We start from the raw sequence: 19,457 nt of genomic DNA on the forward strand, positions 1-19,457 counted from the left end.
GGGGCTGTGGGGGGAAAGGGTGAAGAGGTGAGGGGGTTAAGAAGTGCAGAGAGGGAGTCACAGGACAGCCGCGGGGACATACAGTACAGGGAATGGAGTGGCCACAAAACTTACACGCAGGTCCCGTGGATGGGACAACGATGTGGGGGTTGCCTGAGGGAGAGGGGGCTGCCAGGAGGAGGGGGACAAAGGGAGGGAATTGAGACAACTGTAATAGCCTAGTCAATAAAATAGAATTTTAAAATAAATAAATAAGTAACCAACTCTCAGAAGCACAAAAGCAACACACGGCCCCTGTGTGAAGGCATCGGCGGCCCGTGAGACCCTGAGAAGCCCGGGAGGCGGCCACCAGCGGGCACGGACGGGCAGCTGCTTTCTCCCCAGGACGTGCCGGTCCTAGGCCAGCGCGAGAGGCTAGAGAGAGGCGGCCTTTGGGGAGGCAGGGGAAGCAGCAGAGCTGCGGGCGGCGTCTCAGGGCCCTGAAGGTAAGAGCTAGAGATGAAGGTGCCGGCGTCTGGGAAAACCGGAGGCGTGGAGACAGCGGCAGGGCTGGACCCCCCAGCGCGAGAGAGGTCTGAGGCTGCGCGGGCGGAGGCGGCTTCTAGGCTGATGACCGTATGTTCTGTCTATTTGTCTGGGTGCAATTACATAGATGTGATCTTTGTGAAAATTCAACAATTTGCACCTTTTTCTGTATGCCTTTAATACCTCAATAAAAAGTTAAACGAGGGAAAAACCCTCTTGTATTCTTGTACAGATTTCATGCTTACTGCATATCTACAACAGTTAGTGAAATTCTAGGAGTCCTGGGACCTAAATTAAAAAGCTAACATCTGCCCCGGCTGGTGTGGGTCAGTGGACCGAGTGCTGGCCTGTGAACCAGGGGGTCGCTGGTTCAGTTCCTGGTCAGGGCACCGGCCTGGGTTGTGGGCCAGGGCCCCAGTGGGGGGCGGGTGAGAGGCAACCAACTGACATTCCTCTCTCACATCGATGTTTCTTTCTCTTTCTCACTCCGTCCCCCCTCTCTAAAAATAAATTTAAAAAATTTTAAAAATATGCTTATTTAGGGTAAGTGGGCATCAAAAAAGGAAAAATGGAGAGGAAAGAAATACAGTAAAAGTGGAAAGCTGCCAGCGACTGGTGAAAGCGAAGACTGCGTGAGGGTCCTTCATGCTGTTCTCACTATTCTCTTGATGTTTGAAATTATTTCTCAAGAAGTTAAACTTTTTAAAAGATGAACATGTGATTTCTGCCCATAAGAACCTTCCCTCCTGGGAAAGAGAGACACCTTCTGATAACTAAAATGACGAGGTCCACCGCAGAAAGGTACGCGCGTTTGGAGGAGAGGACCGTGTTTTCACCGGGGCCACCAGGAAAGGGTTCACAGGGCACCGCGACCGGCCCTGAAGAATGCGTCAGAAGCGCCGTTCACACTTCCATTTTAAAGTGGCGCACAGCCAACGCCTGATTATCTGAGAGCACGTTTACCACAGAGTGGCAATCACAACCAAAGGAGAAAAGGACAGGAAGGACAGAGAACAGAAAGCAGCATTTGTGGAAATAAAGCAACCGGGACACACGAGAAGGCCCACAGAGCACACCGCCGGCGCCACAAGGGCGCACGTGTCCCTGAGCCGGAGGCCCACGAGCGCCTGCGCGTCCCTCAGCCTCGACCGGGGCCCGGGCCGGGCCGTCTCGCTCCCTGGGCGGCCCAGTCACCCTGGGCGGTGGAGGCCGGAGTCGCGCACAGCAGCCATTTCCTGGAGCCCGTGAGCCCTCTAAGGGTTCGTTTTAACTGGGACTAGACCGGCAATCGATTAAACATGGCAGGTAAGGCTCACGGTTGAAGCATTGGCCTTAGAAGTGGTCATTTTCAAGTCCAGGTTCAACTAATTAAAAAACTGAGCAGGGGTGGAAAAGATGTGATAAAAGAGACACCCAAAAGTGGAGTCGCCTGACCTGCAACTGAGGGTCCGGGCCACCACGAGCCCAGGCCACCAGGACAGGCGGCGCGCTGCCTGCCTACAGCGGCTGCCGAGCGTGACCAGCAGCTGGAGTCCGAGTCGCAGAGGCCAGTCAGCCAGGCCCGTCTCTTCTCCCTCCTCCACCGAAGAAGACGCTCCCCTCCGCTCTGTGCCCTCGCGCCCTGCAGACCAGCGAGCACAGCATCCCCCTCGGTCAGGGAAACGTCAGGGAAACGTCAGGGAAACGTCATGGAGGCACTGACACACCCCTGGGTCCCCTTTATGGAAACGGATCGTTTTCAGTCGACCTTCCCCGTCAGCGTGGGACTCTGCACTCCTGCCCCGGGCTAAGGTGAAGAGCATTTTAGGGGCCTTTCGTTTTCCTGTGGCTTTTCATAACTCCAGACACGTCCTCTTTCGGTGATCTTTACCTGTCCCGTTCCCTGAAGAAGAACCAGGACTCTGGAGGAGTCCAGCACAGCGGGGCACCGGCGGCTGCCCAAACCCCCGCCTCCAGTCCCGGCTACCCAGACTCTGGGGGGACCCCCCAGCACGCCTTGCCAGAGACGCGCTCGGCCGGGGCCTCCACGGCAGGCCCGCGCTTCACACTCGCTTTGGTGTGTTGGAGCAGCGAACACATGAGTGCTTTGTGCCGACACCTTGCTTGGTGTTGATTAGGTATCTTAGGCTGATACTGTTAATATATAATTCTCAGGGCACACGATGTTTGAGTTAAGAGAAATAGCTTCCTCATTTCTGGAAATAAAAATTCTTCCATGTTTCTACATTGAACATTTTACTTGCCCCTAAAGACGTATATTTTACATTTACTGGAAAGATAATGGGAAATAATAGAGCCTCAGGAAGGAAATTTTATGTGCTACTGACCAGCAGAAAACATCCCTACGTATTAGGTTGTAAGTCGGTCCCCTGGAAGCTGACCTCGGCCCTGGGGGCAGGGAAGTGCAGCACTGGGCGGGGAAGGAGGGGAGCCCCCAGAGCGAGGCAGTGCCGCCCTGTGACGGGCGCCCAGCGCCCAGTGAAACCCTCTGTATTTACGACCCTGCGCCCTCCTGGGCTTCGGAAGGGCAACGCCAGCGCCCTCCGAGACTGTCCCTGCGCTCAGCGTCAGTGACAGTGTTTACGGGGTGCCCGGCCTTCCGGCACCTCTGAGCCGCACTAGAAGAGGAGGAGCTGTCGTGGGCCGCACATCAGCACATCAAATACACAAACGAATGGAAGCTGATGAGCCATGTAGAGGTTTTCAGTAAATTTACGCCTTGTTTGGGCCGCGGGTGGGACACCCCTGCAGCACAACCACAGGCACTACCCGTGACACGCTCTGTCTTGCGTGGCGTTTGCACACAAGAGTTGCCCAGAGACCACGTGTGTGCCCGGGATGACTCCACGTCCCTCCTGGCCAGACTCGCTCCCAGCAGCTCCTCTGGGAGAGGGACATCGAAGTTGAGATTTCTACTCAAGAGCCTACACCTGGCCGCTTTCTCGCTGTAAACTCAGCACGTAAGTCAAACAGGATGCTGTGACGGCCGGTGCACCAGGCGCTGCACAGCGGCTTAAGGCAAAGTCAGGTGTCTCGCCCTGCCTTTAAGTCTGCCGACGTGTAACACGTGCTTCGATTACTAAGCAGCTGAACATCATTCCTGCACATAAAATGGACTGTTGAACTTTGGGGCATTAAAACATACCGCTAACACAATGATCCAGCGGTCTAGCCGTCAGACCTGATGGCCCAACCCTCCGAGCAGCGCCACTCCCAGGCTGCGGGCAGGCCAACTGTCGCCTGCCTGCCACGAGCCAGTCTGCACCAGGGTGCAACCAACACTGGCAGGTCGCAGGGCGGAGCGCTCACTGGGAGCTTCGCGGCAGGGCTCGTGACCCCTCACCGACGGGGCCAAGGTCCGGGGCTGTGGCCGCCGGCAGCCCTGGTCTAGAGGGGGGAGTGCCCAGCCCGCGGCCCCACCACGCGCTGTCCCGGACCACGTAACAGGGGCACGCACCTGTTCCTGCAGGTCGTAGTCGTAGCTGTCGTGCAGCAGGAGGCTGAGGACGTAGCGAGTGTAAATCATGGCATCGATGCCACATTTCTCCAGCTCTTGCCCCAGCCAGGTCTGCACCGGGCCCAGCGCATGGAGCAGAGACATCTCGGAGACGGAGGCAGGGCCCGGGTGCGAGCTCGAGGGGCCTTCAGATGGTAAACCATCCACGACAGCGGCACAGGGAGGGCGCATGAATTTAGGTGGCCGGCATCCTTACAGCACGGAGCATGTTCTGGGGTTGGTGTTCTGGTGGTGTCTGGAGGGGGCTTTCACTCCAGGACAAAGGAGCGAAGCTTGGCATCTAGGGCAAGCATTGGCTTTGCTGGCAGTCAGCCGTCTAGAGCAGGACTACCCTCTTCAAGCATGACCGAGGACCGGCCTCCTACAGCGGTGTGCGCGGAGGTGCGGTGTTCTGCTTCACTTTCACATTGAGGCCAAACGCAAGTCTCCGGTGGAACCTACAAAAGTGAGAGAGAAACACGTATGTGTTATAAGAGATAGAAATTAAGTTACTGCGCTTTAGAAAAAATCCAAATGAACTGTTCCTCTTTATTAAAATACCTTTGGTGTCCTAGAACACTGATTTTTTTTTTTCTGTGATCTTTGATATTTTAAACAAAGTGACATTTTGAACTTTTAAAAGTTGAGTATTTCTTAAAAGAGAGGAAAATTCAGTAACGTATGTTCTTGTGCTGGTGCCGCATTATACACGTGTTTATGTTGCTATCTCAAGAGATGGAAGCAGTAAAACCCCGTCTGTGATGCCGAAAGAATTTATCTGGTAACACACCACTAGGCATTTTTAAGTATGACAGAAAACAAGCAGTTGAATAGTCACTTCACTGAAATACTGGCTTAAGAAACCAGTCCTTTTAAGTTTTACCGTAAAAAATCAATTATTTCGTAGGGCTGAACCTTTTGGACCCGCTCACTATGTGTTTAATGCAAGCAGCAGGGCGCTGCGGTGTCTCCGAGCCGCGCCGGGCTGTGCTGCCGCAGCCGCTGCCGCGCTTCTCGCTTCCTCCGCTGACTTTCTCACTGCTTGTGACAGATGCCACTTTTTTAATTTAATAGTTTCTCCCCCTAAATTAACATTTTCAGTATGTCAAACGAATCAAACCATGGCCTTACTAAACTGTGACAGTCTTTGTGCTGATTAATTAATGACTCAGAGAAGGGAAACTAACAAAGCGACAGGGAAAGCCCGGCGGCTCAGCCTCGGCTTGAATCAGCAGACAACAAGAGCGACGGCGAGAGCTCCACATCAGGCAGACTCTCCCTCAAAGATTCAGGACTCAGTTTCTTACATTTCATCTATAGTTAGAAAGAAATTTTACATATATCAAATATTTTTAAAAAGCTTAAATCATCATAGGACTAGGTTACTAAATTAATTTATCACTAATGTATATTCTGCTCCTTTCTAAAATCTTCTCTACTAATACTATCTTTTCTGAATTGTAAAAACTAGACAAATTAAAGATTTTCTATCATTTTCATCTGCTGAAATTTTCCAGCTGACTCTCAAAATTAAAACCATAAATTCTTTAATGTTCAGACCTCAAGATGCCAAACAGACCGTCAGTTAAATAACATTCAGTGGCTGAGTGGACTCGGGGAGAGGGAACGAGGGCTGGGAGCTCGCAAGCACAGGACCCGGGAAGGCGCCGCGCAGAGCGGGACGCCAGCGCCTGCTGAGGGCCGCGCCCACGCACCCAGGCCCCGTGCGCGGCCTGGCCAGGGGTGCTGCCTGTGTCCCACCGGCCAGACTCGAAACCCGCCTGACTCGGGACACCGGGAAGGGTGCTCAGAAGGGCCGCGGCTTAGTAGTGGAGAACAAGGCCCTAAACTCTGCCCTCGTCCTCCTAACAAATCTTAAAAGCAAGACCTCAAAGGACCAAACTGTTTCCAGCTAATTTCACCATAGTCCCAGAACAAAGCTCCAGAAATCTGTAGAAACACAAAAATATCCAACATCCGAGAAGATAAAATTAACAATGTGTGGCACCCGATCAAAATGAGCTGGGGCAGAGAGGCAGCAACAAAGGGGGCGGAGGCGAAGAGAAAGGTGACCAAGCGGAAGCCCACCCAGAATCGACACAGGAGTCCCAGTCAGCAGAGGCACCGCGGGGTGGCTCCTCCCTGCGCCGGGCTGACCTGGAACCGGGCGGCGGAGGGCGCGGCCGCCCTCCTCCTCCAAACCCGATGTGACAGAACGCGGGAAGACAATGACGCCAAGGCTGTTTCCTGCAGACAACAAGCGTGACGAAGCTCCAGTCAGAATGCTCAGGAAAGAGAGAGGCACAAACGGACAACGCCGGGATGGGAGCCGAGACCACCGCAGCTTCCACAGGTGTAAAAGGGAAAGGGGGATCAGAAGAGCGTAGCGCCAATAAATTCAACAACGTAGATGGAATGGACAAATTCCTTGAAAACACAAATTACCAAAGTTCACTCAAAAAGAAATAGAGCGAATAGTCCTCTATCTAAAAAGGAACCGAATTTATAGTTTAAAACTTTCCCACAAAAGAAATCTTCAGGCACAAACGGCTTCAAAGTTGAATTCTACCAAATACTGTATTTAAGGAGAACATAATGCCAGTTCTATACAAACTCTTCCAAAAATTTCAAGAGGAGAGAATACTTTCCAAATCTTGTTATGAGGCCAACATTATCATGATATGAAAACCAGACAAAGATATTACAAGAAAATTACAGGCTGATAATCCTCATGAATACATGTATAAAATTTCTAAACAAAATTTAGGAAATTGAATCCAAAAATATACATCAAACCCAGAGAGTTCAGGGATATCAGAAGTATACTCTAAGTGAAATCTACATAATTGTCTTTGCCGTGGGACCTCTAAAATATTTGTTTTAGTGTAAAACAGCTTAGTATAAGGCTTATTTCATTATTTAAACGCACAAAGATCTTAAAACTTCACATGACAGACTTGGTTCACTACAAAGACTGATAATGGAAATAATACTTTGGTTTCTTATCATGTTCACTTTAGAGCATGGTATCAACCCAACTACAAGATTCTCTCTATTGCCATTAAGAAATTTCGTGTTTCTTCAGGAAGGACTCAAGAAGTAGGTGAGAAAAAACCTGGAGAAAAAACACCAACGCAAAGTGAGACAAAGCACGCTGGACTCCCGCGGTCTCATCAAAAAGCCAGTTACGACAGTCACTTGCACTCTTACCCCTAATAGAGCTGCTCCCACACCTTGCTCAGTGGCTGCCTCCCCGTAATTTTTGAATCGGCCACACCCCTGGAGTTGCTAGTGGTCACACCTGTCTGCGCTCTCTGTGCAGTGCAGGCCGCGGAGGCCTGCGGAGGGCCAAGGAAACGACGGCCGGCACTGCCGAGCCGGCAGCTCCAGACGCCCCAGGCGTCTGCCCCCGGGCACTCACAGCAGGGCCTTAGACAGGAGCCCCGCAGCCACGTGGAGCTCACGCGTGCCCGTCCTCCTGACTTTGAACCTCCAACCGTTAGCAGAGGAGCCAGGGAGAGAAAACTGGGCCCCGGCTGGTGTGGCTCAGTGGGTTGGATGTCCGCCCATAAGCCAAGGGTGGCAGGTTCGATCCCAGTCAGGGTACAGGCCTAGGTTATAGGCCAGGTCCCCGGTTGGGGGAGTGAGAGAGGCAACCTACTGATGTTTCTCTCCCTCTCTTTCTCCCTCCTTTCCCCTCTCTCTAAAAAATAATTATAATAATAATAATATCTTTAAAATAGAAATAAAGAAGGAAAATTGGGTCATAACTAAGCTTCCTCTCCATCATCAGCTAGCCTTTGGTTGAGGGGCAAACATTTATCCGAGAGACTCTTTATTTCTAGAAATTTATTAAAATTTCTTTAAATTTTAAATGGTTTTTATCAAAGATGCAAAATGTACATATATCTCCCCATCAAGCCACGGGAATGCCCACGGAAGCCTCCCCCTGGAGCCTCCTTTAACTCAGGACAGGAGGGCGGGGGAGGGGAAGCACGCTAGTCCACCCGTCACCCTGACTAGGTTTTTGTGTCAGTCCCAGGTCTGCTACTTAATTGCTGGGTTTGTGCCCATAACTTCTTAGAGTCTTTGTTTTCTGATCAGTGCAATAAAGTAATAAATATTAGCCCTCCCCACCTCTCTAAACCACTCACAAGGCTGTTGCAATGAGCAAATGAGAAGTGCATCTATGTATTTTGTAGCCTATTTTGTAGTTCACAGAATGTCTTCCCAATGGAAGGTATTATAAACTAGCTTCCCTAACTGTTTTATATCTGCTTAATCTTGCAGTTCCTTCACTAATATGATTATATGAAGAATAGCAATTATGTAAAATAAACTGGCTTTTAGGAAAAAATGATTGATCTCCTTATGACCCTTTTTAAAAAAACTAAAATTGCCTTTATTTCGTTACTTACAATAAGTCAGTTCTCCACTACAAATTCAACTGTGACGCTGCAAAAACCACGAAGGGCTTCGCGCAGAGGAGCCCAGAAGTGCGGCGCACGCCCTCTGCTGGCAGCCTTGTGTTTGCACGCACCTGCCGCCAGTCTTGGCTCAAGCAGGCCACACCACGCCCCACAGCGCGGGGCGGAGAGGTCAGCACACACCCGGCTTCTCCTGCTGCCTAGTGGGCAATTTCGAGCTGCTTTAAGGACGCCAGGAGAAACACTCGCCCTGGTGGTGAATGAAATCATCCCCCAAAGACTGGGGCAGCTCTAGGCAGGCTTGGGGTCACCGGCAGCCTCACCACCTGATCCTGTGTGCGCCTGGAAGGGCAGGTGGTGGACCAAGCGGGGCATGCATCCAGCCCGGCTCCTCCCACAAGACACTGTCCAGGAAACCCCAGGCTGCCCGGGGCCCTGAGCCACTCACAGTAGAATACAGACTAGAACAACAAACTGAATTTAAAAATAAAAGCATGTAGTTCTTTATCTAATCTATATGTTTTCACAGTGATTATCATTAGTCCAAATGATTTGTTGATTAAGGAAAAAAAGGAAACAGATCTAGATACCAATTTATCCCATTAGTAAATACTTTTCCAACAAACAGACAAACAAGATGTGGTAATGACACAAATTTCAAGTGAGTAATTTACTAACAAAGGGTTTTGGTGGGAAGGGGATGGGATGAGGGCCGTCTTGCAGATGCTCACTGGGCTCCCGGAACCTCATCGCTTCGGAAACAGTGTCCTAAGAAACACAGTGCCACCATCGAACACTCTCTATGACAACACGCACTGCTGAAAGTAAATTCAGGTTACAGCTCTCACAGCGATCCAGGTCCGGAGGGCACACGGCAGTGTCCCCGGTGAGGGACGCGCACCATGTGCGGCCCCTGCAGCGCTCAGGTGCGGCGGACGCAGGCCCGGCTTCATTCGGAGATTAAGGTGCTTCCCCCGTGAGCACCCAGCTTGGGTGAATGGGGAGGCTGTGCCACTGGACCCTACAGGACACCCACTACATTACATTAGGCCACATCACCAAGACACAGAGTCACAGCAACTCTGCCTAATACAGAGAGACAAGCAGGGTGGCTGCCAAAATGAGCAGACAAAGAAAACATGGCCTAATGAAAGGACAGACCAAAACTCCAGAAAAAGAGCTAAAGGAAATGGAGTCAGATGCAGAGTCCAAAGCACTGGTTACAAGGATCCGCAAGGGACTTAGTGAGGACCTCAGCAGCATAAAAAAGACCCAGTCAGAAACGAAGGATTCACTAATTTAATGTAAAAGAACAATTTACAGGGAAACAACAGTAGAGTGCATAAAGCTGAGAATCAAATCAATGATTTGGAACATAAGGAAGCAAAAAACAACCATGCAGAACAACAAGAAGAAAAAAGAATCCAAAAAAAATGAGGACAGTGCAAGCAGCCTCTGGGACAACATCCAGTGGTCCAACATTCGCATCATAGGGGGGCCGGAAGGAGAGAGAAAGAGCAAAATATTGGAAATCTATGTGACAAATACTGAAAGAAAACTTCCCTAATTTGGTGAAGGAAATAGACGCACAAGTCCAGGAAGCACAGAGAGTCCCAAATAAGATGGATACAAAGAGGCCCGCTCCAAGACACATCATAATTAAAATGTGATAAAGAGAGAATCTTTAAAGCCATAAAAGAAGTTAGTTACCCTCAGGGGAGTTCCCCTATGATCCTCAGCTGACTTCTCAAAAGAAACTTTGAAGGCAAGAAGGGTCCGGCAAAGAATATTCAAAGTGAAGAAAAGCAAGGACCTACAACCAAGATTGCTATGCAGCAAAGCTGTCATTTAGAATGGAAGGGCAGATAAAGTGCTTCACAGACAAGGGAAACCTAAAGGAGCTCATCATCACCAAGCCACCATCACAGGAAACGTTAAAGGGACTTATTTAAGAAAAAGATCAAAACTATGAACATTAAAATAGCAACAAATTCACAAATATCAACAACTGAATCAAAAAACCAGATTAAGCAAACAACCAAAAGAGGATCAGAACCGTAGATATAGAGACCATTTGGAGGGTTATCAGCTGGGAGGGGGAGAGGGAGGGGGAAGAGTGAGGAAGAAGCACAGGGATGAAGCAGCATGACAGGAGGCGCAGAACAGGCAGGGGAGGGTAAGAATAGGAAAGGAAACCGAGAAGCCAAGGAACTTACGCGCACGGCCCATGGACATGAACTAAGGCGGGAGATTGCTGGGGGTGCGGGGTCGGGGGTGGCGGGTAGCAAGGGGGAAAAACTGGACAACTCTAATAGGATAATCAATAACATATATTTTAAAAAAATAAACCACAGTTTTGATACTGCCCTCCCCCCCCAAAAAAAAAAATGAGAGAGAGACCAAAGCCTGTTCTCAGGAAGGTTTCAGAGGCACACACGCTGCTGAAACTGACAGACCACAAGGCCAGCGGAGACCTCCCCCCACCCCGCCCGCCCCTCTAAGAAGCCTGCTCTAGCTGCTTCAGGCCACCCCGCTCTGTCCCCTTCCCCCTCTGCCCGGCCTGTGACAGCCATCCACACTCTTCCCCAGCTTTGCCCTGCATGTGGGCTCCTTCACCAACGCGGCTGAAAGCACTGTGGGGCCAGAGTGACGTATTCCCTGTGCCACTTAGCAGGCCGGTTAGGCCCTGCCTGGCAAGTGACAAAAACCATGTCAAACAAAACGCTTCCCCCATCTAGATGGGGGGATAAACTCTGAAAAACAGAGGCCGGCCATAACACCAGCACAGGGGGAAAGACTCACTCTCGGCGCCCCACACGCCCCGGAGGCTCTGGGGCCCAGAGGCCGGGCGTGGCGGCAACGGCAGGCAGGCAGCGGCCGTGGGCTCTCCCCCTCTGCGTGGGTCGCCCTGCATGAGTGGGCCTCAGTCTTTGTCCGCAGGCCAACCGCCTGGGCTTCTTTCCACGGAAACCCACCGCCTTCCCTTCGGTTGAGTGTGGGGCTTGTGCCTTTCAGCGCGTTTTCAATTGGCCCTCGCTCACTATACATGTCACAATAAATTGTTCAAGTGCTCAGTATTCAAGGGTATGCATTATTTTTTCATAATTCTTCAATTTGGGTGTCCAGAGAATTTTCACATAAAGAAAAGCCTTTTAAAGGGAAGAGTAAAGTATATAAAATATAAATGGAACACAGAAAAGAGAGTAAGGAAAGTGGGTGTTTGAAACACTAAGATTCTACTACTTTTCACCACGATCCTAAATAATGTTTGCCTGGCGAACCAGAGACGCGCACATGTAACCAGGCGGCCGCACACGACGCTTGCTCCCATTTTCTGCTCTCAGCACGTCCATCTGGGGCCAGGGCACGGCCCGTTCCTTTGGAAGGTAGACTGGCTCAGAGCCAGTCCGTGGCCAGAAGAGAAAATCATGAAGAAGCTACAGTCTGAACTGAAACACTCTAACGGAAGATGGGACCAAGCGCTCTCTGGCTGTCATGGGTGACGACACCCATTCAGCCGAGGCATCTGGGACGGACAAGCATACCTGCAGCCTCGTCCCCGTCCGGAGGTGCTTCCGTCCCAGCAGATGAATGAGGCTTCTCTTTAAGACAATGTCATCAGTAGCACTGACGTGGGACCTGAGCACTTTCTATGCAAATCGAAAGAACTGCATAAAGGTAAAGGGATTCCATGTTCACTGGCTGCATTATTAGAAGTCAACTGATTAGTGTATATTCTCTGGTGATGATTAAAGTGAAATCTTTTCAAGAATGTGAAATTGTTCTTATAGCTTACATTACTACTTGATAACAACAGGAATTAACAAATGTCTTAAATTACAGGCACAGGACAGACCCGATTAATCTCTCTGTTTCAAAGTGAAGGAAGAACCAAATATAGAATGATAAAATCTACGTGAAAGCACTTGGTTCTACACAGAATCTCACACAGTAAAGATGGTACCATTCCAAAGTCCCCACGTGCCCCATGCTTCAATGCTTGGAAAGGTTTACTGATCAAGAAGGTACACCAACTGAGAAGATGGAAGATCTAGCCCTCAAATCCATTTTAAGAAAGTAGAGAGTTAAGCTTCTTTTATGTCAAGGGGAGGGGAAATGGGAGGGGTAAGAGGTGATTGACAACAGAAGACACCAGCAGGGTCCAAGGAAGACTGTCCTTAGTTTGCTGACCCTAAATGATGTGAGTCCAATCACAAGGTTTCTAGAAATCTTTGATAAATGATACATACTTCTTGCTGGTAAGGGGCTGTTTTTGTAACACTGCCTAAAGCAGAATCCCTCTAGTGATGCGCAGAGCGGACTCAGCAGGGGCCACTAGCCTGAGGATCACGGGAACCAAGCAAGGTGTGAACAAGGCGGGGTCAGAGGCCAAGCGCGGCACTCCACCAGACTTCCATTAAAGCAAACCAGAGGGGTCCTAGGTCCACGAGTCCACGGGACGACATAAAAGGGAGGCGTGTCCCATCCAGCCGGGACAGGTTCTCCTCCACTGCCAGGGCCCCCGTCAAACCCTACAGAACTGGGGGCTGGGACCAGCTGAGTCCTTGCAGTCTTAGCTGGGCTGGCTGCTAAGCAGATGAACTGCTTACGTAAAGTAACATTGTTTCATTTCTCACTTTCACTTGACTAATTCATATTCATCTGTTAATATTTCTGGTTTTAAAAGCTGGACTGCTTTTCAAAGATTAAACTTCTTTGCAGGTGATCACATTAAATAACCATGAGGTATTTAGTTCATCTAGATCTATCAGATGATCTGCCTGTTAATCCTTAGCAGGGCTACAAAAATGGTAGTTTTTTTAATGCCTTCATAAAAGTCCTTACAGATTTTCAAAAATGCCCTTTTTCCATAAAAGGAGCAAACCTTGAGTTAGGCTGCTGTGGACAAAAAGGGCCACACACTAATCCTGACAAGCTCAGGGCGGTGGGGGCAGCCCGCACAGTGCGCCCTGCAAACCCAGAGACCGAAGTAGCCGCACGGGATGGCCTGGGCACCGAAGTCCCTGCCCAGAGGCGGGGCGTGGTGAGCAGCCCCGTGCAGGCCTGCAGCTTCCTTGACAAAGGGCAGGCTTTGCCTCTGGAATTGTGGCAGTCATCGTGCACCTCGGAGGACATACCTGTGCCCTTCTCTGTCGCCTCATGCGCCTGAAATAACATGCCTTTGCAGTGCCAGAGCCATCCGGCCCGAGCCCCGCGAAGGCACAGCCACGGCACCGGAGCAGGACTACAGCGCATCTTGCTGCCCACCCTACCCGCACCCCCGCTCTGCATGCGGTGCCTGTCCTGTGCCCGCCCACGCGGAAGAAGCCCGGGCGTCTCTGTCCGGCTGACTCTCTAACCTCAGAGGCTTCCCTGCCCTGCTCTCTCCCACCCCGTCACCTACCACCCATGGATTTCATGTGACCCCTTACGTCTCCTCCTCTGGTCCAAGTGGATAAAAGAAACTGCAAAATTGCCATTCTCCGGAGCGTCTCCTCAAACTGCTGAGATCTTGATTCCTGGCGGCTGTCGCTGGTTTGGCTCACCGAGCTCCTGTGACTCTCTTCTGAGGCTGTAGGTGGAGCTGGCTCGCAGGGCAAGGAGACCAGCATAAAGCCACTTGGTCGGGGGGGAGGGGGGACACAGAGGCCTCCTTCCTCTGGCAAAGACAGCAAAATAGCTCCCAAACAAAATCCAAAAACCAAAACAAAGCTGAGTTGTTTTTAATGAAATTCTAAAAGCTTTTAGAAAGCTTGTTGGAAAAGTGATAAAACAACTAAATTTCTGAAGTCTTAAAACTTCAGTTAGAATAAATTGAAACTGATCTTTATTTAAAGAAATGTAAATTTCAAAAATCCTGAGAAAGTTTAGAAATAAAAAATTAAAACAAGTACAATTCTTAGAACCTACTTTGTCCAACATGGAACATTTTATCAAGTGAAACACTAGATTACTGTGCACTAAAATAATTTTTCAAATTGATGCTGTAGCTTGTCAAAACGTCTGCATAAAAATCCTGCAGCTTTTAACTACTGACAGGAAAAACACAAAGCAGGGTGGGCGGGGGGAGGGCCTGAGAGCACTGGCGATGCGGTCGGCCGGCCTTTACTTACGTTCCTGTAAAAAGCCGTAAACTAGCAAACACATAATACAGTTGTCCAAAATAAAATCAGGTAATAAGGAATACTTAGGTAATGTCTTAATATCTGTCAATAAGAAATCTAATTCAATATAAAAACTTTAAATGGATTATCTGACTCATCCTCCTAGTTAGAAATTTTAAATTATCAGAATAAAATTCAATATTTGATTTTGCAGAAAGATACGCAGTTGAGAACTCGGAACAGGCTGAAAGGGCCTGCTCCAGAGCTTAAATCCTGGCGTAGGCGGGACTCCCACAACACCTGCAGTTCCAGTCCCTAGAAAGCTGCCGGAATGAGCAGGGGACAAACAGTGTCGTCCTCGCAGAGAGCCGGCTACTGTGTCCCCAAAGTGTGCTGTGGGTAATACAAATGCTATTATTTTTGCTCTAGAATTTCTTCCTTTTGCAAAACTTAGGGTAATACTGGAGCTGGAACAGAAGCAGCTTGTGTACTTGAGGGTGTCTTGAAGCTCTCATTACAGTGACGGGCACCAGGCACCCCAGGGAAGGAAACCCGAGATGGCGTTCTGCGCCCTTGTTCTTTTGTGGACCCCTCCGTGTCCGCCCGCACACACTTGGGGAGATAGGACTGTCTGACCAGGTAAAAATGGACATTTTCCCTAAGGCCCAAGTTATAAAGAAGACAGATCACCTCAGGCCCTTACATCCTAAGTTTCACAGGATTGAAAAGTTAAACTGAAAATATAATTTAGAAATAAGATCATTAAATATATCCTTCCTTTCTTTCCTTTAAATAATCTGCAGAAAAAGGACTCATGGACATGGACAACAGTGTGGTGACTGCCAGGGGAAGGGAGTATAAGGGGACTAAATGGTAATGGAAAAAAATACAATAAAGATTAAATAAAAAAATATGATGATTGGCACAAGCTGTACTGTCCCATACGGTCACTCAGTCAGCGCTCACGGTCTCAGAGGCCTCAGGCTCGCCCGGGCCCCCCAGGCTCGCGCTGCACAGCCCTGTCCTGGGGGCCCACCCCGCTTCCCCCTGGCCGTTCCGGGCGGGCAGCGAGGCAGGCCCCTGGGCATCGCCAGCGGTGAGGCGGTCCCGGGTTTCCTGCACCGCACGAGGCCGCCGGGCCGGTTTCAGTGGATCAAAGGACAGCACGGCGCTAACGGCGGAGCCCCGCAGAGCTGCGAGCTGCGGCCCCTGCTCCAGGGCTGCAGAGCAGGGCGGCGGGGGCGGAGCTCAGGGGGCGGGGCTTGGGGCGGGGCTGGGGGTGGCGCTGAAACCAGAAGCCGCGGTGTTCATCGACCATCTGCTGGTGTCAGGCACGGCTGCCAAAAATGCAGAAACGCTACTTAATTTAAGTGTCCTTTCGGGCATCCCGAGCCGGGGACACGTGCTAGAAGCCCCACTACGCTCAGAGCCACAGTGGAGTGGCACTAACATAACTGTCCATACGTGGGGTCCTCCCTTGTTGCTGACACAGACTGATTCCTCCAAACTCCACATACAGACACTTTACAGACAGGTTAACAAAGCAAAATTCTCAAAAATACATTCAGGACACTCAGCAGAGGTAGACACATTTTGAATTGCGCTTTGACACTAATTAAGACCCTTCTCAACAACTAGACTGAAATGAGCCCTATAAATGTTATTGCATCGATAAAGGTAGTTGTAAAGGAAGAAAAAAGGTAGCAGAAATATACACTGCATGGGTCAGAAAAACAAACAAAGCTGGAAGAAAAATAGTTATCTAAACACTAAACATAAAAATCAACTTTCAAATAACTCATGTTAAACATAAAATTGATTATTCCATCAAGTTTCCTATTATGAGAAATACTTGATTTGGGGGGTAAGTAGTAAGTATTCTGCTCAAGTGAATATGAAATTGGACAACTATGGAAATAGATTACCATACCTTGAAATATTTAATAAACCAGAGCAATCTTATCCAAATGCATCCTCCAGGCGTTGTCTAGCTACCAGTAACACTAGCTGCTGAAGTGACTTTTGCTCCGAGTTGTTTTGGACCCTGGAACATTCAGATGTCAATGTCAAAGATCTGTGTAACTTACACAAATGTCACAACCTACAAATCGAATCTCCTACCCTGACCTCGCAGTCTAAGCTCGCTTGGCCTCAGTCTGTACAAGAATTGCAAATAGGTGCCTCCCCTTTACCCGCTACCCTTCCTTCAGCGTTCGGCCATTCTTTCCTTCCCAAAGGAAACTTCACATCCGCAAACTCTGTCATTCTTCGCGCCCTGTGTCACCAACACCTTACTCTACATCTGAATCACCACTGTGTAATGATGTTCCAGCGAAATCCCCTTGGTGTCCTTGGTCCTCGGGGGCAGGAAAGATGTGGCCTCTGGGTTGGATTCAGCCTCCAGAGCACAGCCGCCACCCCCATACCTCACACGAAACTAACTTCCCGCAGGACGGAGCTGGGAGAGTGGCAGGTGCCGCAAGGCCCGCAGACGGCAGCGATGAAGGGCGCCACCCCCAGGCTTGGGGACCATTGCCACCAGAACAGCTGGGGAGGGCCTATGAGAGGAGGGAGTCTCTGGGACGGTCCCTTTCACCTGTCCACTTGACCGGACCTCGGGTGCCCAGAGATCCGGTTAAACACGATGCTGGGTGCACAGCGCGGGTGTTTAGGTGGAATCCGCATCCTGGTGGGCGGGCCGAGCCAGGCAGGGCCCTCCCAGGGCAGGGAGCCGCCCCCAGTGCCCAGAAGGCCTGAAGAGGCTAAGAAGCTGAGTAAGGGAGAGTCAGTCCCTTACAAACCTGAGAACACCGTCTTCAAACATCCTTCTCTGCCCTCACGTCAGAAAGATGCTGGTCTGCATCTTCTGAAAGTATTCAAGCTCTTCTTGTCACATTTGTGACAAGAAAGCCTCAAAGCACATTCGTACTTGAAAACAAGAAAAAATCCTCAAACTTTAAAGAACATTGGCCATCAGGAAACTTGGTAAATCAAACGCAGACTTTTTCTTCTCCTGGACGTGTCACATTGGCGGCAGACTGAACTCTTGTTCCCAGCTGTCCCCCCCTTCCCAGGACAACCCTTCACACAGCCAGCGCTGCGGTTGCCGCAGGAGGGACGGCGGTGCTCCCAGCAGGCTGTGGCATGGCCGCGCAGCTCCCGGACCCGGCCTGGCCGATGGACTGCAGGGGGCGTGACAGACACCATGCCCACACAGAGGCTTTCAAAGAGACCTGTGGACGCGGCCTGGCCCCTTCTCCGGGCGTCACGAGAACAGCATGTCCCAAACGGGCGGCCTCCTCAGCACAAGTCTGGGGATGAGAAGACACCTGGAGCTGAGCCTCAGGAGCCGGCTCGCAGCCACCAGAACACAACATCAGCCAGGAAGAAGTGCCGGGTGTTCAAGCCACTGAGACTTGGGGGTCTTTGTCACTACAGGACAACCTTGTGGAAATCTAATAAAACATTCAAGCCTTTAATCCATTGACACGTTATCTACATCTAGAATTAGTGAAATGGGATTGTGAAGAAAGCACCTAGTTTCTTTTTTTCTACATGGAAAACTGTCCCAGCATCGCCTTGGGGTCCCCCGCCCACCCCACCTGTAACACCAGGTCCCTCGGCACCGAAGTTCTGCACACCTCCCCACTGGCCGGCGGGGTTCTCGGTGCGCCCGGTACCACCAGCCCAAGCCAGCACCGCCTGCCCGAGCGGCTGGGCGGCATGCGGCGTCCTGGAACTCTCCGGGGTTGCCTGCCCTGTTCTCAGCCCTTTGCTTGTGCTTGTAATTTTAGATCCAGCCTGCACATTCTATGAGAAACCCCATGGGGATTTTGATTGACAGTGTGTTAAATACATAGATCCACGTGAGGAAAGGTGACTGCTTTACAGCACCCTTCCTACCTATGAACAAGGCCCACATCTCCATTTATTGAGGTATCCTTTCATGTCTTTCAAATAAGTTCTAATTTTTCACGCACAGGCCTTGGCTGTTAGAGCTACTCCTGGGCACCCGGTTACAGTCCTCTCAGGGTCTCCACGCAGTCAGCACCTGCCCGCGACAGCAGCCGTGTCTCTGGCACTGCCGCCCTGCTGCCTGTCTGCGCGGCCCCTGCCTGATGGGCCGGCCTCCGGTGGGATGGGAAGAGAGGCGCCAGCCGCTGCGGGGGACCTGCCTCCTTCCGGCTTGCCCACCCAGGAACTGTTCTGCGCTTCCCCACGCGGACCGCGTCTCCCCGCAAGCTCTCGGTGGACACCCGCAGCCGGCTGAGAGCACCTCCGTCCGCCTGGAGCTGCCGAGGCCGCAGAGAGCTCCGCTGCCTGCGCCCAGGGCCGGTGAGGGAGGAGGCGCCCTCCCGCGGTCACTGCGCCTTCCTTCCAGCAACGGCGGCAGCAGCAGCTTCTGTTCGCTGAACCCTCACTACCCAAGTGTCCCTCGTGTATTCTTGTTTCATTCTCACAGCCCAATGAGGTAGATGCTGTTATTACTCCTTTTTTTTAGATGATGAAACTGAAACTTAAAATAGAAAACTGATTTCCCCAAGGAGCAAGGAAGAGGAAGAACTGGGAGTTGAAAGCAGGTGGAACTAAGCCTAGAGCCGAGCACTTCGCTAGCACAGACCGCCTGGTGGCGCTCACACCTGCCCAGAAGGACCCTTCGGGCCCCGAACGGGGACCCTTGAGCAGCAAAGTCCTGCATCTTAACTCGGCCTTCCAAGAATCACACCCTGCTGTAAAGGGAGCCTGGCTTAACCACGGATTCCCTAGGAAGTCCTTCAAATCAGCAAAGCGGGACAAATTCAACAGCGGACAAGAGAGGTTGGATTAAGTGAACTGAGAATTTTAAATTCAAATAGGTTCCAAAATTTTGCAAATAAGCTATTGCATGAAGCTAAATGCCACTGA

General features: G+C 50.6%; 1 protein-coding gene across 6 annotated transcripts in view; it reads right to left on the reverse strand.

Annotated features, from left to right (window-relative positions):
- KIAA0232 (KIAA0232 ortholog) overlaps window positions 1-19,457 on the reverse strand; it is a 72,371-nt gene that overhangs the window by 39,232 nt on the left and 13,682 nt on the right. For all 6 annotated transcript variants that reach the window (XM_054581919.1, XM_054581920.1, XM_054581921.1 and 3 more), the window contains one exon: window positions 3,983-4,479. In XM_054581919.1, coding sequence (XP_054437894.1) covers window positions 3,983-4,213 — 231 coding nt within the window. In that variant the 5' untranslated portion in view covers window positions 4,214-4,479. The remainder of the gene's footprint in view (window positions 1-3,982; window positions 4,480-19,457) is intronic.

Source organism: Pteronotus mesoamericanus, unplaced genomic scaffold (assembly GCF_021234165.1).
Source record: "Pteronotus mesoamericanus isolate MK-2021 breed Mesoamerican mustached bat unplaced genomic scaffold, CSHL_Meso_final contig_68, whole genome shotgun sequence".
NCBI classification, from domain to species: Eukaryota; Metazoa; Chordata; class Mammalia; order Chiroptera; family Mormoopidae; genus Pteronotus; species Pteronotus mesoamericanus.